The sequence below is a fragment of the Schistocerca americana genome, chromosome 1 (assembly GCF_021461395.2).
Source record: "Schistocerca americana isolate TAMUIC-IGC-003095 chromosome 1, iqSchAmer2.1, whole genome shotgun sequence".
In the NCBI taxonomy this organism is placed as follows: Eukaryota; Metazoa; Arthropoda; class Insecta; order Orthoptera; family Acrididae; genus Schistocerca; species Schistocerca americana.
This window is the reverse complement of record NC_060119.1, coordinates 461,126,011-461,147,579: the sequence shown is the minus strand read 5'-3', so window position 1 is coordinate 461,147,579 and position 21,569 is coordinate 461,126,011. Positions and strand designations below refer to the sequence as shown.

At 38.1% G+C, this 21,569-nt stretch overlaps 1 protein-coding gene across 1 annotated transcript in view; it reads right to left on the bottom strand.

Annotated features, from left to right (window-relative positions):
- Positions 1 to 21,569, bottom strand: part of LOC124603273 (sedoheptulokinase-like) — a 107,265-nt gene that overhangs the window by 7,838 nt on the left and 77,858 nt on the right. The window contains exons 6-7 of the mRNA XM_047136385.1: positions 14,449 to 14,592; positions 9,667 to 9,862 (exon numbers count right to left, since the gene is read on the bottom strand). Of these exons, the coding sequence (XP_046992341.1) occupies positions 9,667 to 9,862; positions 14,449 to 14,592 (340 nt within the window). The remainder of the gene's footprint in view (positions 1 to 9,666; positions 9,863 to 14,448; positions 14,593 to 21,569) is intronic.

Genomic DNA, 21,569 nt, shown 5'->3' with positions numbered 1-21,569 from the left:
ATATTTTCTCTTCCCCCCACCCAGTCTACTGTTCAGCATATCCTGTCACTGTAGACCTTTCCAATTCACATTACCTTTTACCTGGTCACTCCATCTCGTTTGTGGTCTTCCAACTCATCTCCTTCCAGTTTCTGTTCACTCCAAGGCTGTTTCAGTTAGTCTCTCTTTTCCCATTCTTTTAACGTGGCCAAACCGTTTCAGCCTATTCATGTCTATAGTTTCTTTTACAGGATTTATATGAAACGTTTTTTGTATTGGTTCATTTCTTATCTTGATGATTCTCATATTACCCAGGTTTCCTTGCAGAAAGTGCATCTCTCTTTCATCTTTCTTTGTCCAGGTCCAACATTCTGAGCCATAGGCCAAAACTAATAGATAATGTGATTTATATATCATAATCTTTACTTTGGCAGTTATTTTATGATTCCCGATTACGTCTGATTCACAGTAATAAAATTTTGAGCAATTTTCTATCCTCTCCAAATTCTGGATGTTTCCTTTCCAGGTTAGCTTACTTCCTATATATCTGAAAGCATTTGCTTCTTTAATAATTTTTCCATTGAAAATTACACCCTTTATTTCTTCATTTTCCCTACTCAATTTAATAGCCTTACTTTTTGTTAAGCTTATTTCCATGCCTGTTTCTTCAATTACCGTCTGCCAGCTATTTAGTTGTTCGTTCAATTTCTCCTCATTGTCTTCTGATATTATCACACCATTCAATGATTTTCATAGCATATGCTGTTGACCCTGGGTGAACTTTCCTTATGACATTGTCTATGGCTATATTAAAAGTAAAGTCATCAAGTAAAATAGAAGTGATTTCTGGCATTCCCCAAGGTAGTGCTATAGGCCCTTTGCTGTTCCTTATCTATATAAATGATTTTGGAGACAATCTGAGCAGCTGTCTTTGGGTGTTTGCAGATGACACTGTCGTTTGTCAACTAATAAAGTAATCAGAAGATCAAAACAAACTGCCAAATGATTTAGAAAAGATATCTTAATGGTGTGAAATGTGGCAGTTGACCTAAATAACGAAAAGTGTCGGGTCATCCACATGAATGCTAAAAGGAACTCATTAAACTTCGGTTACATGATAAATCAGTCTAATCTAAAAGCTGTAAATTCAACTAAATACCTAGATATTATAATTATGAACAACTTCAATTGGAAGGCTAACCAAAGACTGCGTTTTATTGGCAGGACACTTAGAAAATGTAACAGACCTACTAAGGAGACTGCCTACACTACGCTTGTCCGTACTGCTGCGCGCCGTGGGATCCTTACCAGATAGAACTGACGGAGTACATCAAAAAAGTTCAAAGAAAGGCGGCACATTTTGTATTATCATGAAATATGGGAGAGAGTGTCACAGAAATGATACAGGATTTGGGCTGGACATCATTAAAAGAAAGGTGTTTTTCATTGCAATGGAATCTTCTCACGAAATTCCAATTACCAACTTTCTCCTCCGAATGCGAAAATATATTGTTGACACCGACCTACATAGGGAGGAATGATCACCAAGATAAAATAAGGGAAATCAGAGCTCGTACGGAAAGAAATAGGTGTTCATTCTTTCCACGCACTATACAAGATTGGAATAATGGAGAACTGTGAAGGTGGTTCGATGAACCCTGTGCAAGGCACTTAAATGTGATTTGCAGAGTATCCACGTAGATGTAGATGTAGATGTAATGGTGAGAGCACACTTCAATGTCAAAATCCTCTATCTGTTCTAAATCATTCCGACTTTTGCCATTTATTAAAACACAGTGCAGGCATTTGTCATACGTGTTTCTGATTCTGAGTTGCATCCTTTTGAAAGTTAAAGTCTATTCAGATCTTGCAATATCTCTTCCCTTCTAACAGTGTTGTAAGAATTTTGTGTAGCTCTGAATGTAACTAACTTTTCTCAATTCCCATTTTCTTCTGCTACCTGCGTAGCTCTAAAAATGGCATTGTTGATTTTCAAGGCCTAAATACTTGTTGTTTTTCTCTTAATTGTGGTTCTATCTTGTTCCTGATTTTCTGTGCAATTATCTTTTTGTAAATATTCATGCAATGTTGCAGTAACGCTATTACCCTGCAGTTGTTGCAGAACGCCTTGTTACCATTGTTAAATATAGGTACATAATTCCCTCTGTTCAATCATCAGGATGACCGAGCGGGGTGGCGCAGTGGTTAGACACTGGACTCGCATTCGGGAGGACGACGGTTCAATCCCGCGTCCGGCCATCCTGATTTAGGTTTTCCGTGATTTCCCTAAATCACTCCAGGCAAATGCCGGGATGGTTCCTCTGAAAGGGCACGGCCGACTTCCTTCCCAATCCTTCCCTAATCCGATGAGACCGATGACCACGCTGTCTGGTCTCCTTCCACAAACCAACCAACCAACCAATCATCAGGAATCTCACCATAGGTTCATATTATCCTTATTATTATAAACAGTGTCTGAATTCCAATCCAGACTCTTACAGGAGGTTTGCCATTTTTCCATTTATAATATGCTTTCTCTACAACTAGCTGCAGATCTTCTCTTTCTATTTCACCATGTCATTTATACATCTTTTCCTCTGTAATGGTATTATTTCTTTCGTCTCCCTCCATTTCATTGTGGTATTTGTTTCATCCTATTCTTCATACAAATTCTGGAAGTATTCTTTCTATACTTTCAAAACTACTTCTTACTCTGACATGCATTTTCCTTCTTTGTTGATGACTTGTAAACTCTTTTCTTTTTGCTTCTTCCTGTTACCTAATATGTGTTACAAGATCTTCTTGCCATCCTTAAAGTTCTCTTCTACTTCTTTTGTGAATTTTTCAGAAGATATTTTCTTAGCCAATGCTATAGTTTTTATTTTGTCCCTTTTATGTTCCATTCTGTTTTTGAACCATTCTTCCCAAAGGCCAACAAATCAACAGTGGATGTCTGCAAGCAGACTACACTAAGTATGGCACCAAAGATTTACTAGTGTAAGAAAAGAACCCAACAGTCTACCATTTGTTATATTACATCATAATTTACATCTCTTCGAGTAAAGATTAATATACTGTCAGCACAACTTCAGTATAAACTAAATATTAATGTAAGTTTAATGTGCAGAATTGGCTAAAAAAACTAAGAAATAATATTACCTCCAACAGTAGGATATAGAATAGTGAACTAGTTTATCAGGAGTAAAGGTAACAATTCATGAAATAGTAGAGGCACTGAGTCATCAGCAGGCACTTAACCAAGATTGCAAACTTCGCTAACTTCACACACACACACACACACACACACACACACACACACACACACACAGAGAGAGAGAGAGAGAGAGAGAGAGAGAGAGAGAGAGAGAGAAAATTCACAATGTACTTAAAAGTTGGAAATCAACTAATTAGCCAGGAACTAAATTGAATAAACACATTAATATATGTGCATTATTATTTGCAGATGATAAAGTGATAATTGAAAGTGAAAATGATCTCAATTTAGCAGCACCTTAGCCAGACTAAATATATAGAGAACTTAATCTAGACATTTCATTGCATACGACTAAAGTTATGGTCATAAATTCCCAATGTGGTAAAAAATAGTAGTAAACAACAAGATAATTGAATAGCTGTTACAGTTTGAATCTCTAGGCTGTGATATGAGTTACAATTATGATAACAATGTGGATGAAAAGTTAAAAAATTTCTAGCAATGTGTGGGATAATAAACAAAACAATTAACTACAACACCCAAAAAGTTAAATTTTATAAAATTATGGTGATTACCCCCCCCCCCCCCACCCACTCCCCCACCCCTTATGAACCATGGACCTTGCCATTGGTGGGAAGGCTTGCGTGCCTCAGCAATACAGATAGCCACACCGTAGCTGAAACCACAACAGAGGAGTATCTGTCGAGAGGCCAGACAAACGTGTGGTTCCTGAAGAGGGGCAGCAGCCTTTTCTGTAGTTGCAGGGGCGACAGTCTGGATGATTATTGATCTGGCCTTATAACACTAACCAAAACATCCTTGCTGTGCTGGTAATGCGAACGGCTGAAAGCAAGGGGAAACTACAGCCGTAATTTTTCCTGAGGGCATGCAGCTTTACTGTATGGTTAAATGATGATGGTGTCCTCTTGGGTAAAATATTCAGGAGGTAAAATAGTCCCCCATTCGGACCTCCAGGCGAGGACTACTCAGGAGGACGTTGTTATCAGGAGAAAGAAAACTGGTGTTCTATAGATAGGAGCATGGAATGTCAGATCCCTTAATCAGGCAGGTAGGTTACAAAACTTTAAAAGGGAAATGGACAGGTTAAAGTTAGATATAGTGGGAATTAGTGAAATTCGGTGGCAGGAGGAACAAGACTTCTGGTCAGGTGAATACAGGGTTATAAATACAAAATCAAATAGGGGTAATGCAGGAGTAGGTTTAATAATGAATAGGAAAATAAGAATGCGGGTAAGCTACTACAAACAGCATAGTGAACGCATTACTGTGGCCAAGATAGATACGAAGCCCGCACCTATCACTGTAGTACAAGTTTATATGCCAACTAGCTCCGCAGATGACAAAGAGATTGATGAAATGTATGATGAGATAAAAGAAATTATTCAGATAGTGAAGGGAGACAAAAATTTATTAGTCATGGAGGACTGCAATTCGATAGTAGGGAAAGGGAGAGAAGGAAACATAGTAGGCGAAAATGGATTGGGGGGTAGAAACGAAAGAGGAAGCCGCCTGGTAGAATTTTGCACAGAGCATAACTTAATCATGGCTACCACTTGGTACAAGAATCATTAAAGAAGGTTGTATACATGAAGAAGCCTGGAGATACTAGAAGGTATCAGATAGATTATATAATGGTAAGACAGAGATTCAGGAACCAGGTTTTAAATTGTAAGACATTTCCAGGGGCAGAAGTGGACTCTGACCACAATCTATTGGTTATGTACTGCAGATTAAAACTGAAAAAACTGCAAAAAGGTGGGAATTTGAGGAGATGGGACCAGGATAAACTGAAAGAACCAGAGGTTGTAGAGAGCTTCAGGGAGAGCATTAGGGAACGATTGACAAGAATGGGGGAAAGAAATACAGTAGAAGAAGAATGGGTATCTTTGAGAGACGAAATAGTGAAGATAGCAGAGGATCAAGTAGGTAAAAAGACGAGGGCTAATAGAAATCCTTGGGTAACAGAAGAGATATTTAATTTAACTGATGAAAGGAGAAAATATAAAAATGCATTAAATGAAGCAGACAGAAAGGAATACAAATGTCTCAAAAATGAGATCGACAGGAAGTGCAAAATGGCTAAGCAGGGGTGGCTAGAGGACAAATGTAAGGATGGAGAGGCACATGTAACTTGGGGTAAGATAGATACTACCTACAGGAAAATTAAAGAGACCTTTGGAGAAAAGAGAACCACTTGCATGAATATCAAGAGCTCAGATGTAAACCTAGTTCTAAGCAAAGAAGGGAAAGCAGAAAGGTGGAAGGAGTATATAGAGGGTCTGTAGAAGGGCGATGTACTACAGGGGAATATTATGGAAATGAAAGAGAATGTAGATGAAGATGAAATAGAAGATATGATACTGCGTGAAGAGTTTGACAGATCACTGAAAGATCTAAGTTGAAAAAAGGCCCTGGGAGTATACAACATTCCATTAGAACTACTCTGACAGCCTTGGGAGAGCCAGCCCTAATGAAACTCTATCATCTGGTGAGCAAGCTGTATGAGAAAGGTGAAATATCCTCAGACTTCAAGAAGAATATAATAATACCAATCCCAAAGAAAGCACGTGTTGACAGATGTGAAAATTACCGAACTATCAGTTTAATAAGACAGAGCTGCAAAATACTAACACAAATTCTTCACAGATGAATGGAAAAACTGGTAGAAGCCAACCTCAGGGAAGATCAGTTTGGATTCCGTTGCAATGTTGGAATGCGAGAGGCAATACTGACCCTACAACTTATCTTAGAAAATAGATTAAGGAAAGGCAAACCTATGTTTCTAGCATTTGTAGACTTAGAGAAGGCTTTTGACAATGTTGACTGGAATACTCTCTTTCAAATTCTGAAGGTAGTAGGGGTAAAATACAGGGAGTGAAAGGCTATTTACAATTTGTACAGGAACCAGATGGCAGTTATAAGAGTCGAGGGGCAGGAAAGGGAAGCAGTGGTTGGGAAGGGAGTGAGACAGGGTTGTAGCCTATCCCTGATGTTATTCAATCTGTATATTGAGCAAGCAGTAAAATAAACAAAAGAAAACTTTGGAGTAGGTATTAAAATTCATGGAGAAGAAATAAAAACTTTGAGGTTCGCCGGTGACATTGTAATTCTGTCAGAGATAGCAAAGGACTTGGAAGAGCAGTTGAACAGAATGGAGAGTGTCTTGAAAGGAGGATATAAGATGAAAATCAACAAAAGCAAAACAAGGATTATGGAATGTAGTCGAATTAAGTCGGGTGATGCTGAGGGAATTAGATTAGGAAATGAGACACTTAAAGTAGTAAAGGAGTTTTGCTATTTGGAGAGCAAAATAAGTGATGTTGGTCGTTGTAGAGAGGATATAAAATGTAGACTGGCAATGGCAAGGAAAGCGTTTCTGAAGAAGAGAAATTTGTTAACATCGAGTATAGATTTAAGTGTCAGGAAGTCGTTTCTGAAAGTATTTGTATGGAGCGTAGCCATGTATGGAAGTGAAACATGGACAATAAATAGTTTGGACAAGAAGAGAATAGAAGCTTTCAAAATGTGGTGCTACAGAAGAATGCTGAAGATTAGATAGGTAGATCACATAACTAATGAGGAGGTATTGAATAGAATTGGGGAGAAGAGGAGTTTGTGGCACAACTTCACAATTAGAAGCGACCGGTTAGTAGGACATGTTCTGAGGCATCAAGGGATCACAAATTTAGCATTGGAGGGCAGCGTGGAGGGTAAAAATCGTAGAGGGAGACCAAGAGATGAATACACTAAGCAGATTCAGAAGGATGTAGGTTGCAGTAAGTACTGGGAGAGGAAGAAGCTTGCACAGGATAGAGTAGCATGGAGCGCTGCATCAAACCAGTCTCAGGACTGAAGACGACGACAACGATATTGTGAACTGAGTGATGCTCTGAGTTTTCTCATAAGTAGTTTAGTACAAAGACAGGACAAATTACATGATAATTTAAGGAAACGGTAACATACAATTTTGTTTTATGGAAAACAGTACGCTGCTTCCATTTCGTAAAATCATCTACCCTATGATTTTTTTTGTATCTCATTCTTTTTTCTAATCAAGAACTTTTTTTGATATTAATTTCATTGTAAAGTTGAAGCAGATGTTTAAGACATATCACAGCAGATCAACAGAATTTAAAAATCCAACTGTTATGGTTCAAGAAACCATTCCCAAAAGCAGTGGTATTTTTTATGATATGTATGTGCACTCAAAAAAGCACAGCTCTATTCACTTTCTCTGAAGACGGTTACTGGAAGTCCTGAGATTTTGACTATTTTTGTTGAGACTCTTCTTGAGTTAGAGAAATTCCCATTCCTAGATATACAGGATGATTATAACTGAAGTCCTAGTATCAAAAAAGTGTAAAAAAGGAACCACTCCTCAGAATGGCATCAAATTTGAACAGAATATTGTTGGAGAAGGGGGGAACATTGCGAAAACAAAAAAAAAAAATTAATGAAAATTTTCTGTTAGAAAGTGCTGTAAGCATCATAATGTAAATGGGATTGACTACAATTGACGGATGAATTGCAATACAATGGTATGGTGTGGGCTGAACATTGAACCAAACACACTGTGCAATGTGCATGAACACAGAGCTTCAGCATTCAATAGTTGAGGCACAATTAGTTTGGTAAGCCTGTTCACTATGACAAGATTGTACGACACTGGAAGGGAAAAATCAGTTTTTAATTGTCCTGAGGCCAAAACTTGCATAAAAAGCAACAATGAAATTGGTTTTTAATTGTTGTGAGATGCGCACAAGACATTTTCACTATGCTGTCCACCATTTTCTGCCACAGTCTGAAACTGAGAAACGGCACCTTCTGCAACAGATCAGAGTGTCTCAAGCTCATGTTCAGAATGTGTTGTGCAGTGCATGCCTTCAGTTCAGCTATGTTTATATTCAAAGCACTGAAACAGCATCTCTGAGATAGCTTCACAGCCAGAAATCACATGGATTAAGATCACATGATCTGGATATCCCAGTGGCTATAGGGAGATGATGGCTGATAATTCTAACATTTCTAAAATGCCTCTGCAGCAGCTGCTCCAATGACTGTATAATGTGCAGAGGAGCGTCATCTTGCAAAACATGATCCTATACACACAGCCACATTGTTGAAGGATTGGAATCACTTTGGTGCATAGAAGACTCTCCTAGCATTTATCAATTACAGTACAAGTAGTAGGACTGATAGGATCCACTTCCTCAAAAAATATGGCCCTACGACAAATGAAGTTGTCAACTCACAACACACAGTTACCTCTGCAGAATGAAGTGGTACCAATTGATGTGCAAATGGATTTTCATAGCTCATATTCTGAAAGTCTGTGAATTCACATGTTCTTAGAGATGGAAATGGACTTTTTCTGTCCACAGAATGTTCCATGGCCATTCATTGTCAACTTCCATGTGAACAAGAAATTATAGAACAAATGTTTGTCTTACTAGCAGGTCAACATGAAGCAACTCCTGATCATGAGTAATTTTGCACGGATAGCAATGCAGGATGTTTTATAGAATTTTATGAACCATGCTCACAGGCACATCCAAAGTTCAGGCAATTCCCCGAGCACAGTACACAACTGCTTGGCTCCTCTTGCAATGCTGTGGTCACTTCTTCTACTGATGTTTTCCTCTCTCTGCCACACCATTTAAAAAAAAGAACCTGGCTTTTCAGGTTTCATAATTATTTTCTCCAGACCCTTGGCAGGAATGGCCCACCACCTTTTTTGATAACCTTGAGTGTCTGAAATTTCCGCAGAGCTACTGATGCACAGTTAAGCGTCTTGTAATTTTTTTAACTGTAATCTACTGCTTACAGCACCATCTAGGGGTTCCATTACAGTTTTTTGTTTCCATAACGTTTCACCCTTCTTCAACAATATTACATTCAAATTTGACATCATTCTGAGCAGTGATTTGTTTCTTACAACTTTCTGAAACTTTAATATACAATCACACCCTGTACATACTTTCTAAAGGTACTTATTTGCTGAAAACTACTTGCTGTATTTTTTTTAGAGTTGCATGCAAATTATTCTCATTGAAATCGCTATGCTAGAGGAACTCTACAGTTTAATTAGTGAAAATGAGGTTTATATAATAATTCTCAGGAACTATGGCTGCTATACATATCATCAAATTCTATTACTAAAAAAGCTATTATTGGTGGAAAACTGTCAGGCTTCCAGCCAAGTAGCAGTGTTAAAATACTATGACACTTTGATGAGTGTCATGTTCATCATCTTCTGGTGATGTCAGGTGGAAACCAGAGAGCTTTTCACCAATGGTACACACTGAGATGGCCTACATTCATGTACAACTATTATCATTAATTTTGTAGGTGTGTTCTGATGATTTTAGCTTTGTTGTGCATTCTCAGTATTTTAACAGACACTTTTCTAATTATGTGCAACTGGAGAATACATACATCAATATAAAGCTTACCTGTGTAGATTTTCAATAACACCACTACATAATGCACGGAATACTTGTCCCAATGACAGATTACCTAAATCAATGTTTGTAACTGTTGCATTTTGTTCAGGACTATGCCTTTCTCCCAACAATGTTGGTATCACTTTCAGTGATGAAACTGCATTTTCCTCAGCAGCCAAAACCAGTATTTTTTCCCACACTTTAGCTGTAAACAAAAATGTTTCAGCAGTTACAATCAGATGTATCATTCTAAGCTATGGCCATAAAGAACTGAACTATAAAGATACTGTCAAATTTATACATGTAATATCCGGATGTCGAAATGAAAATAGTGCCTCTGTTTAAATAGAACCAATCAACATAATACTTTCACCAATGTGATAATGGGGTTTTTATTTTATTAGAAATAATAAAAGACTATCGTGTTTACAACTTTAATAATAAAAGATATAAAACTTAGATCTACTACATAAATTTGCTACACTATTACCACAATGAGTACCTACTAATGTATTGAAGCAACAATATTAATGTAATTTAAAACAACATGAAGGTAAGAAGATGAAATATTTCATGTATTACTCATAGATCACAAGAGATGAAAAACATTTTATATTTATACCAATGTTCTTAGCAGAGCTCAAATGATATCAAGCAAAATTATGGGAGACATCTGGTTGGTTAGATGATTAGTTAGTCTTGTGTTCTGTAAATTACATTTATGATAAATTTGGTATATAGATTGTGCTAGCTGAACAGCAATTCCACACATTCATTAAAATCCTGGGTGATGGAATATACCATAATTAAAAATGGGATTGAAACTAAAAGAAGCTATGACAGTATTTTAATTCATTTTGAACAGTCCCAGTCAGAAAAAGTAGTGAATAAGAAATCATAAGATAAATGTGGTTACTGTATTCAGTTATTCCAAAAATTTTGATTCTGTCCCCACACTTTTATTTAGCTAGGTGCACAATGGTTAGATAATTATACAAATGGTAGCATTAAAGAATAAAATTTCTTTTCCGGTGCATTCAAATATTAAATGGGTTGTGTTCAATGCAGAAGTTTCAGACTTCAGAGTCTACAACTAGAGAACTGCAGGTACTGGAGGCAATGAGATGCAGACAAACACAATAAAAAGAATACTAAAAATATATATGCTTTCAGACAAAGTCCTTCCTCAGAAGTGGAACTGTCACACATCCACACAACAACAACAACAACAATTCACACACACGCACACACACACACACACACACACACACACACACACACACACACACACATGATTACTGTCTCCAGCTGCTACTTAGCTGCAATCACTGTGCTGCATTCTACGTGGGCATGACTACTAACAAGTTGTCTGTCTGCATGAATGTGCACTGCCAAACTGTGGCCAAGAGACAGCTGGACCATTTAGTTGCAGAAAAATCTGCCCACAACAGATGTGCTTCACTTTAATGACTGGCTCATAGCCTGTGCCATCTGGACTCTTCCTAGCAACACCAGCTTTTCTGAACTGCAGAGGTAGGAACTCTCCCTACAACATATTATTCATTCCCGTAACTCTCCTGACCTCAACCCTTGTTAACCCCTGTGCTCCACCTGTCCAACACCTTCCCGATTCCATTACAGTGCATGTGCCTTGTATCCCACCAGTGCACCTAGAAGTCCTTTCCTCTTCTCTACTTCTCTACCCTCCCTTTTCCAGGGGCCAAAACAAATGGTGGAGGCGGGTTCTCCTATGTGCAGTCAGCCACACGTGGATGAACTTAGTCATGGTGTTGTGACACTGAGCCATTGGAATTGAGCATAACACAGAGAGGGTGGCCTCAGCAGTGATGGATGACCGCTGGTATGCACTTAGGATGCTGGCAAAACCTGCAGGCCCCGATGGCAGAGCACAGCTGGAATCGCAACGAGGCTGGTGCTGGCAGGTGGGCATGTGGTGGCTGGAATGGATGAATCAGCATACAGGACTGACATCTATGAAGTCACTTTGCCAACTGGAGTGAAACCTATATGAACTCAAGAACCTACTGAAGGCTTCCTTGGGAAAAGATTGAGTGATATGTTTTCTCATCTGGGTTTTGAATGTATGAACCAGCTGCCCTGCTTCTCCATTGGACAGGGGATGAAAGGGAGGGGGCATAACATGCCAGATGCTGATCTTTGTACAAAAATATTCAAAATCTTGATTCACAAACTGTGGGACATTGTTCGTTACCAGTGTATAAGGCAACCCTTCTAAGGAAAAAATCTTTGAAAGGGCCTTGACTGTGGATGTGGACAGGCAACAAATCACATAAGGAAATTCTGAGAATTTATCCACTACTACAAGCCAAAAGAAGTTAAGGAATGGCCCCTCAAAATAATAATCACGCAAAGAATCTGATGCTCGATCCAGTCGATGTCTAGCCAGCTGTTGTTGACAAATTGAACAATCTGACATAAGACAGGATTGGTCATGACAGCCACCAAAATCCAAGAATGGGAAAAGCATCCATAGCATTTTGAGGTTCAACATGTAAATAGAAACACAACAGTTCATCTTGATCAGATCGTGTATTGGGGCCAATCGGCAATCGAGGAAGAGCATCTGCATTAGTGTACTGTGCTCTGGGTCAGAAATGAATCTCATAGTTACAGCATGACAAAACAGAGTCCAGCATTGCAGGAAATGGGCCACTTTGTCTTGTAAATATGCTGAACAGCTGAAAAGAGAAAACACAGGTTTATGATCAGTAGTCAAATGATATATGGAACCCTATATGAAAACATGAAATTTTTGAGCATGTAAATTTAACAAGGGCTTTGTTCTCTATCTGCAAGTGGTGCTGTTGTACCTGATTCAGAGTTTTGGAAGTGTACACAAGAGGGTGTACAGAACTGTCCACATATTTGTGCACAAGTACAACCTCAAGGTCATACTGGGAGGTGTCTGTGGCCAACAAAATGTTGGCTTGGTTGGAAGGTAACCGAGCAAGGTCCCAAGTGTAATTTTGACCTTAACAGGGCAAAAACTTACTAGCTAGTGGGCGAACAGTGAAAAGAAACATCTTTGCATAAGAGAACATTAAGTGGCTGGGCCAGTGGTTCAGGATCCACATAGGTTTAAAAATTTAATGGTCACTGCTGCACCCATGTCCATTTGCATTTTTAACATCTAGTCCATCACACGTACTTCAATGTAGACTTACTTTGGGGCTACCATCACTTGGGAAACACTTCTCATCCATGTTCATGTCTTGTGAAGGAGGCTGCGAGTTCTACAAGGATGCACTAAGTATTTTTTTTTTTTTTTTTGTAAATACAATGGTTGCATATTGACCAACTCTTCGGGCATGCAGCCCACTCATGTTCAACAAAATAATAAGCTATGATAGAAGAGGAGCATGCGCCAGCAGTAGTGATGCTGACTGCTGTTGCTGCTTCGATGGTGCTGCCCCACACAGCATTGAGGCTGCAGTTGTATGACCACAACGTCCTCTTGCCCCCGTGAGCTAACTGACGGCAGCCGAGGAGTAGAGGAATCAATGGCGGCTACTTCACACTATGCTTCTATCTGATTTCTTTGTGCCACAGATACTTCAAAAGAATCATCAGTGTTCATAAAATCTGTGAGAGAGGTATTTTCACACTGTAAAGAACTTTCACAAACTTCCCTTTTCGGGGCCAGTTGTATTGTAGCATCATGAACCATCAAATCAACATTGGAGTCCCAGTGGGCCTTAGTAACAAACGTAATTATGGCTAAGACTATAAAGTTCTGTTGCCCAAGCTCTGTATGACTGTTGCAGCCACTTCTGACAACAGCAGAAGCAGCAATAGCATGGATATGTTTGCAATGACAATTAGAGAGCAACTGACACATTCCATCAAAAGAGAGACTGATTGGTTCCTGAGGAGGAGCTAGCTGACCAAAATGTGATAAAAATGAGGATAAATCCATAACCAAAATAAAGCCTTACACAAACTTTGGTTGGCAAAAACTTGAAAATGTTGCCAAAGTCATTTTCCGTAAGCATCCCAATCTTCCACAGACACAATATATGGAGGAAATGGTGGGGGTTGAGTCAACGATATTAGAAGCAGATGGATCAATGAAGCTGCCAAATTGTTTAGTGCCATGGAGAGAGCCTGATGATGGTTAGTGAGTGCTCGCTGTTGTTCAACAATAAATTCAAGAATTTCTTCCACTGACATGTTGGCTGTATATTGCACCAAGAAACAAAACACACGGAATAGAATATTGCCAACTATCTTGTAACATTCTACAGACACAATATCAGAAATAAAACAACAAGTTTTATTCTTCTTCCACATGAAGAGATTCACAATAACATTGAATGAAGTACAGAATGATACAAAGTATCATAACTGTAGAATGCATCAATATATAGTCTCATTGGTGAGCATCAATAAGTAAATAACATAAGTGAGGCTGAAAGCCTGGCACACCGGGCTTATATTGGCTTTTCTGCACATGGCACTACACTTCCTACACCATCTGTCCAAGTTGCAAGGCAACCTTTCTAGGCCAGTTGCGGATGCACTTGTTTCGTGCGCTGTTTGATTATGCACACTCACTCTATAGGGTTACAACACTCTCCATATCAGTGCTACACCTACTATCAGACAAACTTCAATATTAGCTTAAAGGATAAAATATGCAACCCAATAAAGAGAAATTTGCATTGCAAATCATGATTTATTATACTATACCTAAAGGTGACAAGAGAAAAAGCACAACATACATTCTTTCATACAATAAAAATAACTCACACTGTGGAACACTGAAGCCAAGTTCTAATGTCCATTGTTGAAGGGTACGAACAAAAGTAGCCAGTGCATTTCCACCATTTAATGATGCAGCCACAGCTAAGTATCTCCCACTAAAGTAAGGGAAATACAGCACTGTCTGTTTCTCTGAAACAATAATTAAAAGTAATTAGATGAAGAGCACTAAATGATGTTGCAACATAACTACCTTCGACAGCTTATAATATGTTACTGAGTGTAAATGATCAATGAACAACCCGATACACCTTTTAAAAAAAAAAAAATCCTGTAAGTTGTCAGTCCAGGGTTTCAGCAATAATTTTGAATAGACAGTAAATATTTCTGATTAACAGTCTGAGTATTTTACTTCATCTTGTGATTAATTAATGTAATCACTGAAATTAATAATTTCTGATAAAAATATGTATGCATGGGTAGTCCATTGTTTGGGTCAATTAAATTTTAAAGTTATTGTGAAATGTGACATTGCTGTGAAAAGGCAAAAATTAATTTTGTATTCCAGTTTATGTTGTCATTGAAACCATGCAAACATATAACAAACCTCAAGATAAACAAGAAATTTTATCAAATAAAAATAATATGTAAATCCTATTAAAAAGATCACATATTTACATCTGAGATGTAAAATTTGCAAAAGAACCTAATGGTAATAATTTGGGGAGAAAATATTAAATAATGAAGTGCAGGAAGTCTATTGTAAATATGTCTGAGTATGACAAAGTTACCTACAAATACATTTTAATAAAGTAAGACTTGTATTAATTATCAAAAGAATATAAATGTGATTGTGGCTGTGACAGCATGGTTCATTGTCATTCAGTATGTGACTCAGTATATCTCAGTCTATGACTCAGTTTTTGAGTCAGTGCTATTATGAGCTGTTATGAATTGTTTGAGAAGATTTAATACAATTTTCATGAGAACTGAAACACAATCTTTAAGCCATGCCATCAAGTTTCCAGGATCAAAATAATCCCCTAACTGGACTAAGTAAAATATGAGGTGTATGGTGTTTGCAAATAAATAGGAGCACCACATTATCAGTCCCATTAACAGTTATAAAGTGCTCCAATTTGAGATTAATATTCCACAAATGTATTTAGGGAAGTAGTGGGCACCTTATAAAGCATACACAATGTACTTTGCTGCCCATCAGAACTGCAGTACCATGAAGGCAGCATACAACAAATGTCAAGTAAGTATAAAGTGTGCTACATACTTGGATGTGTAAAAGATTAACATTTCAGCACAATTCCACGAGTAGTAGGAGCAATACCATCTACATGCTATCTGCATTTTGTGCCATTTACATGTAAGGAAAGATTATACAGTTGTTTTCAAATTCAGAAATCACATCTGAATGTTGTTTGTTTGTGAGAAGATCTTTTTATTCCTCTTTCAAGTATAAGATACATCAACCAGTACACATCAGAATTTGACAGCAGTAGGATTGTGGAACATTACGGCTATGGTTTATTATTCTGTGATACTGCTGCTTGTATTAGTTGGGATATCATGAATGTCATGCAACTTTGGAATTTATGGGTTCTGGAAGACCATACTCAACATGATGCAGCATCTCAATGACCCCATGTGACTAGTACCTGAGAGGAGAAACATATTGTTTGTTTGTTTGTGCAGGCTCGTACAGCATCACATACGTAAGCTCTGACAGAGTTACAGTCACATACACTGACTCAGAAAAGGGGCTTGTTTGTAGCAACACAAGTATCCACATGGATAATGCAATGCCATCTGGAGCAGCACAGGCTGTCAGCAAAGGTACCACTTTTGCGATTTTCCTTAATACAGCAGCAGAAAGAGGTGTATGAACAGTGGTGCACCCAATGATACCAAGAAATGATTACATGTTGTCTTTTTAGATGAGCCTCAATCCTGCATACTACACCACAATCCATGAGTGGAAGCTCAAAGGAGAATGAAAACTGTCAGACTGCATTTGTCATTATCATCTGGCCCCAGCATGATACCATTTGGTGCACAACACAGTCAAATGGTTTGAATGGCTCTGAGCACTGTGGGACTTAACATCTGAGGTCATCAGTTCCCTAGACTGAGAACTATTTAAACCTAACTAAACTAAGGACATCACACACATCCAAGCCCGAGGCAGGATTCGAACCTATGACCATAGAAGCAGCATGGTTCCGGACTGAAGTGCCTAGAACTGCTAGCCACGATGGCCAGCCACAACACAGTCAGCTCTGGTTCACACAGCCAGTAATTTGGACAGCAGCTATACATTTCTGATGTGTTAAGGACAATGGCTGTGCCCTACTTCTGAGGGCTGTCTGAGATTATCTTCCAACTAGATACCATTAGACCGTATGTTTCCCACGTTGCCGTCACCTTCCTTGATACTACAGTGTTCAGTTGTTGCCCTGGACAATACAGTCTCCAGATCTATCACTCACAGAGCTGAAGCAACATGACTGATGAACTCCTATCTGTCATTCAAGCTCAGTTTGACTCAATGTCTAGTGAGGCTGGAGCCACTGTTGCTGCCAGAGGTGGTAACCCTGCACACCTACAAAATTTAATTATGTATTATTGTTACTGGAATGTATATGTAGAATTTTTACAAAATGTTGCTTGCTACTTTCTTGGTGTTGCAATTTTGAAGATCAGCAGAGTAACTGAAACACTTCAATCATAAAAAAAAATTGTTTCCTGTCTTCTGTGAGAAACAGTTTTTTTCTTAAATGTTACTACCTTTTGTACACACTTTTTGAAAGAGCTTAAGTTCTAAAAATTTCAATCTTTCCTTCAAGCACAGGGAGAGAGATAAAACAAACAAACACACACACACACACACACACTTTAATGAAATTGTTGTATGTCTCATACCATATAAGCAGTCCATTATTTGAGAGAAAAGTCATTGTTTCACAGGATTCACTGTCAAATTGTCATTTACTGAGTCAGTTTATACCCACTGGTTTATTTCCTAGTGACTACTCACAAACACAGTTAATACGTACAACTGCAATAAAATTGTTGTCATTTTAAGTAACATAAAATTATAGCAGTGTCATCATCATCATCATCATCATCAGTTTTCTGTTGTATTAGCGGGTCCTTTGCCTCCCCATTTTCTGTGATCCATTGTTTCCTTCTTACTGCTGCTGTATGTTGTACTGTCCATCATGTCATCCAGTATCTGAAATCTCTTCCTTCCTCGCTTCCTTTTCCCTTGTGCATAACCTTCTAAAACTGTTTTTATCAGTCTGTCATTCTTTCTTAATATATGCCCAACCCAATTTCTTTTTCTTCTTTTTATTACATCTAGTAACTGACTTTTCTCTCCCACTCTTCTCAGTACCTCTTCATTTTTTACTCTGTCCATCCAACTTATTCTTTCCATCCTCCACCATGTCCACATCTCAAAAGCCTCTAGCCTTTTTTTGTCTTTCTTCCTCAAAGTCCATGTTTCAGTGCCATCCGGAAGAACACTCCATACAATACATTTTATGAGTCTTTTCCTCAGTTCTCTGTCCAGATTGGTGCAGAAAATTCTCCTTTTCTTATAAAATGCCTTCTGCCATTGCTACCCTTGTTTTAATTTCTGTGCTGCACTTCCAGTTGGTGTCCATCCAGCTTCCAAGATACTTAAAATTTGGCACCTGTTCTAATATTTCTCCATTAAGTATAATTTTTATTTCTTTATTTCCTCCTAGTGCCAATACTTTTGTTTTCTTTGTGTTCATTTTCATTGCATAATTTTTTCCGTTATCTTCAATGGTGTCCCCTAAATCCTGTAATTCTTTTTCCCCTGTGGCTAGAAGGACCATGTAATCAGCAAACCTCAAACAACCTAGTCTTCTTCCTCCAATTTCTATTCCTTAGTCATCTAATGAGCATTGGTCAATCATATTTTCCAAGTAGCAATTGAAAAGGGTAGGTGATAAACAGCATCCTTGACTTACTCCTTTGCCTAGTTTGATCCAGTTTGTACTTTCTCCTCACACTTTAAATGAGGCTTTTTGATTCAGATGTAATGAGTTTACAAGTCTTCTGGTTTTCCAGCCCACTCTCTTTCCCCTCATTATAGTCACCAGCTTTTCCCAAGCCATACTGTAAAATGACTTTTCTAGACCGATGAAGCACATATAGAGGTCTCTTCTTTTTTCAATAAATCTTTCTCCCACGATTCGTAGGAGCCCTATTGCATCTCTGGTGCCCGTATTCTGTCTACAGCCAAACTGCTCCTCACCAGGATTCTCCTCCATTACTTTTTCAAGTCTCTTATTAATTATTCTTAACATCACTTCGGCTGCATGTGAAATGATGCTGATTGTCCTGTGCTCACTGCATTTTTTGGTTCTATGTTTTTTCGGTAATGGAATCATTACTGTTGTCAGAAAGTCCTCAGGCCATTCACCACTGTCATATATTTTATTACATAACCTGAATATTTCTCTTATTCCATCTTGGTTCAAGCATTTTAATACAGGCTGTTTATAAATGAATATTGGGGTTTCAACGCTTTATAACATTTATTACATTCAACTTACAGTTATAAATGATATGTCAAATGAAAGAGCAACTTGAACAGTTTTACCAAGAACCTTATAAATGTTCAATGTGAGCACCATTTGTCGCACAGCACACATCAAGTCTATAGCCAAGTACTGGATAGGCCGCAAGGGGCCCAATGACAGGGCTTGCTTTGCATGGCCTCCACGTTCACCTGACCTAACACCATGCAATTTTTTTCTTTGGGGCTTCATCAAGGATTGTGTGTATGTGCATCCACTACCAGCAGACCTCCCTGAACTAAGAAACTGGACTAAAGCAGCTGTTGCTACTGAAGACACACTTATCAACGTTTGGGAAGAACTCAGCTATAGACTTGATGTGTATCATGTGACAAAAGGTGCTCTCATTGAACATTTATAAGGTTCTTGGTAAAACTGTTTGAGTTGCTCTTTCATTTGACATATCATTTTAGCTGTAAGTTTAATATAATAAATATTATAAAGCATTAAAACCCCGATATTCATTTATGAACACCCTGTATTTCTCTTGGTACTTTATCTGTACCTACTGCTTTGCCATTTTTCATTGCAGCAATGGCAAACTTTACTTCTTCCATTATGATGGTTGGCCCTTTCTTGTCATCACTTACACTGTTGAGTGATTCAAGTTCCAGAGTTTCTGGTTTACGATCTGTGTCATAGCTCTTTTAGATAATCTTCCCATCTCTGGAAGACATCGTCATGATCTTTGTACACTACCTCTTCATCTGTACTCAAAATTTCCATAGTAGCACTTCCTGCTCTGTTTTGATCCCATGTCATAGTCTTTCCCTGTTGTATAGTAAGTTGTATCTTCCCTTCCTGTCCAGTTCTTCAACTGCATCACATTCCTCTTTTAGCCATTTTTTCCTAGCCTGCTCTTCGCAGTTCACTATTTAATCTTTGGTACATCTTTCTTGCATCTTCAGTGTTCTTGTTTTTAAATTTTCTTCTCTTCTCCATCTTGCAAATCATTTCTTGCATAAGCCATGTTTTTTTTTAATGATTCCTTCTTTCAGCATATTCCAGTACTCATCGACATTATCAGGTGGTTCTTTGTCTCGTAATGTGTCTAGAAACCCAAGTGACAGCATTTCTGTAATTTGTAATTTGTTGGATCTTATCTTCTCTAGATTCCACTTCTTCACCATGGTTTTTCATTCTTATTTCTATTCTGCCATAAGTAAGTTGTGGTTGGTATTAATATCTACACCTGGTAATGTGTGAATCTTCTTGATACCATTTCTGTATCTTTCTGCTATCAGTATAAAATCAATTTGGTTTCTGTATTTATGCCCTGGTGATTTCTAAGTGTAGGGCCTCTTGTTGTGGTTATTGAAACATGTATTTACCACTACCAGCTGCCTGTCCCTGCAGAAGTCAATTAGCCATTCACCTCTATCATTTCTCTTTCCAAGACCATGACTGCCTACTATGCTTCCCTCTTTCCCTTTTTCGCACAACGGCGTTCCAGTCTCCCATTACTATTTTGCAGCATTTTTTATTTTCGTCCATTATTCTCTTTATTACATTGTATGTTTCTCTACAATTTGGTCATCATGTTCTGAAGTTGGCACATACATCTGGACAATCAATAAATTTTTTCATGCTTGTTTCAGCCTTACACCAATAACCCGATCATTTGCATAGTCCACGTATTCCACACGTTTAGCCAATTCCTTTGTCATAATCATTCCTACTCCATTCATTTCTTTTACTTCTCCTCCTGAGTAGTACAATACATATTCATCTGACTGTAACTCTCCACATCCATTCCATCTTACCTCAGCAACTCCTAAGAGGTCCAGCAGTGTACCATGATTAACACACAATAGTTTAAAAGCGCGCAGAATTGAAAAATATTGAAACAATTCTTGCTATGTCCATGATATTAACCTTAACAGAGGTTGTGATTTCAAGTTTATTTCAGTTTGTCAGTACAACTAGGTGTAAGCTATCCAAACAACTATAACTGTGCATTTGAGACACTCAGGCAATTGCATAAAATATGAACTCCGGTGTACCAGGAGTAAATGACATTTACTAATTTATAAAAACAGAAAATACGCTTGGTGATACTTGGTACTAGTTGGCACTAGAGAAGAATTTCACGAGACTGTTTATAACTGGCAAGAAATCATCACTCTATGTAGCACTTGTGGAACATAACACTGCACACAGAGAACAAACCAAAACCCACCACCTTAGTGGCTGGAGTGGGAACTCTTTGACAGCTCACATGAACACAGCAGCTGATGGTAACTGGTGATATTGTTCCCTACAAATTCACACTTTGTGATTCTACAAAGACTAAAATATTTCAAAATGAACACACTACAGTTTTATTAAAATGAGCAGTACAATTACCTATTGTTTGTGTATGGTATTTCTGTACCTATGCAGTGTAAACTGGATATCACTCTAGAATGTAGTGAATTTGTAATTAATGATAGCCATTCTTACCGTCTTTTTCAAACCTAGTTGATTAATTATGTGTTACTTTCTTCCTGCGGTGTAGGGGGCTACAACAGACCCATGGTAACTCCTGCCTGTCATAAAAGGTAA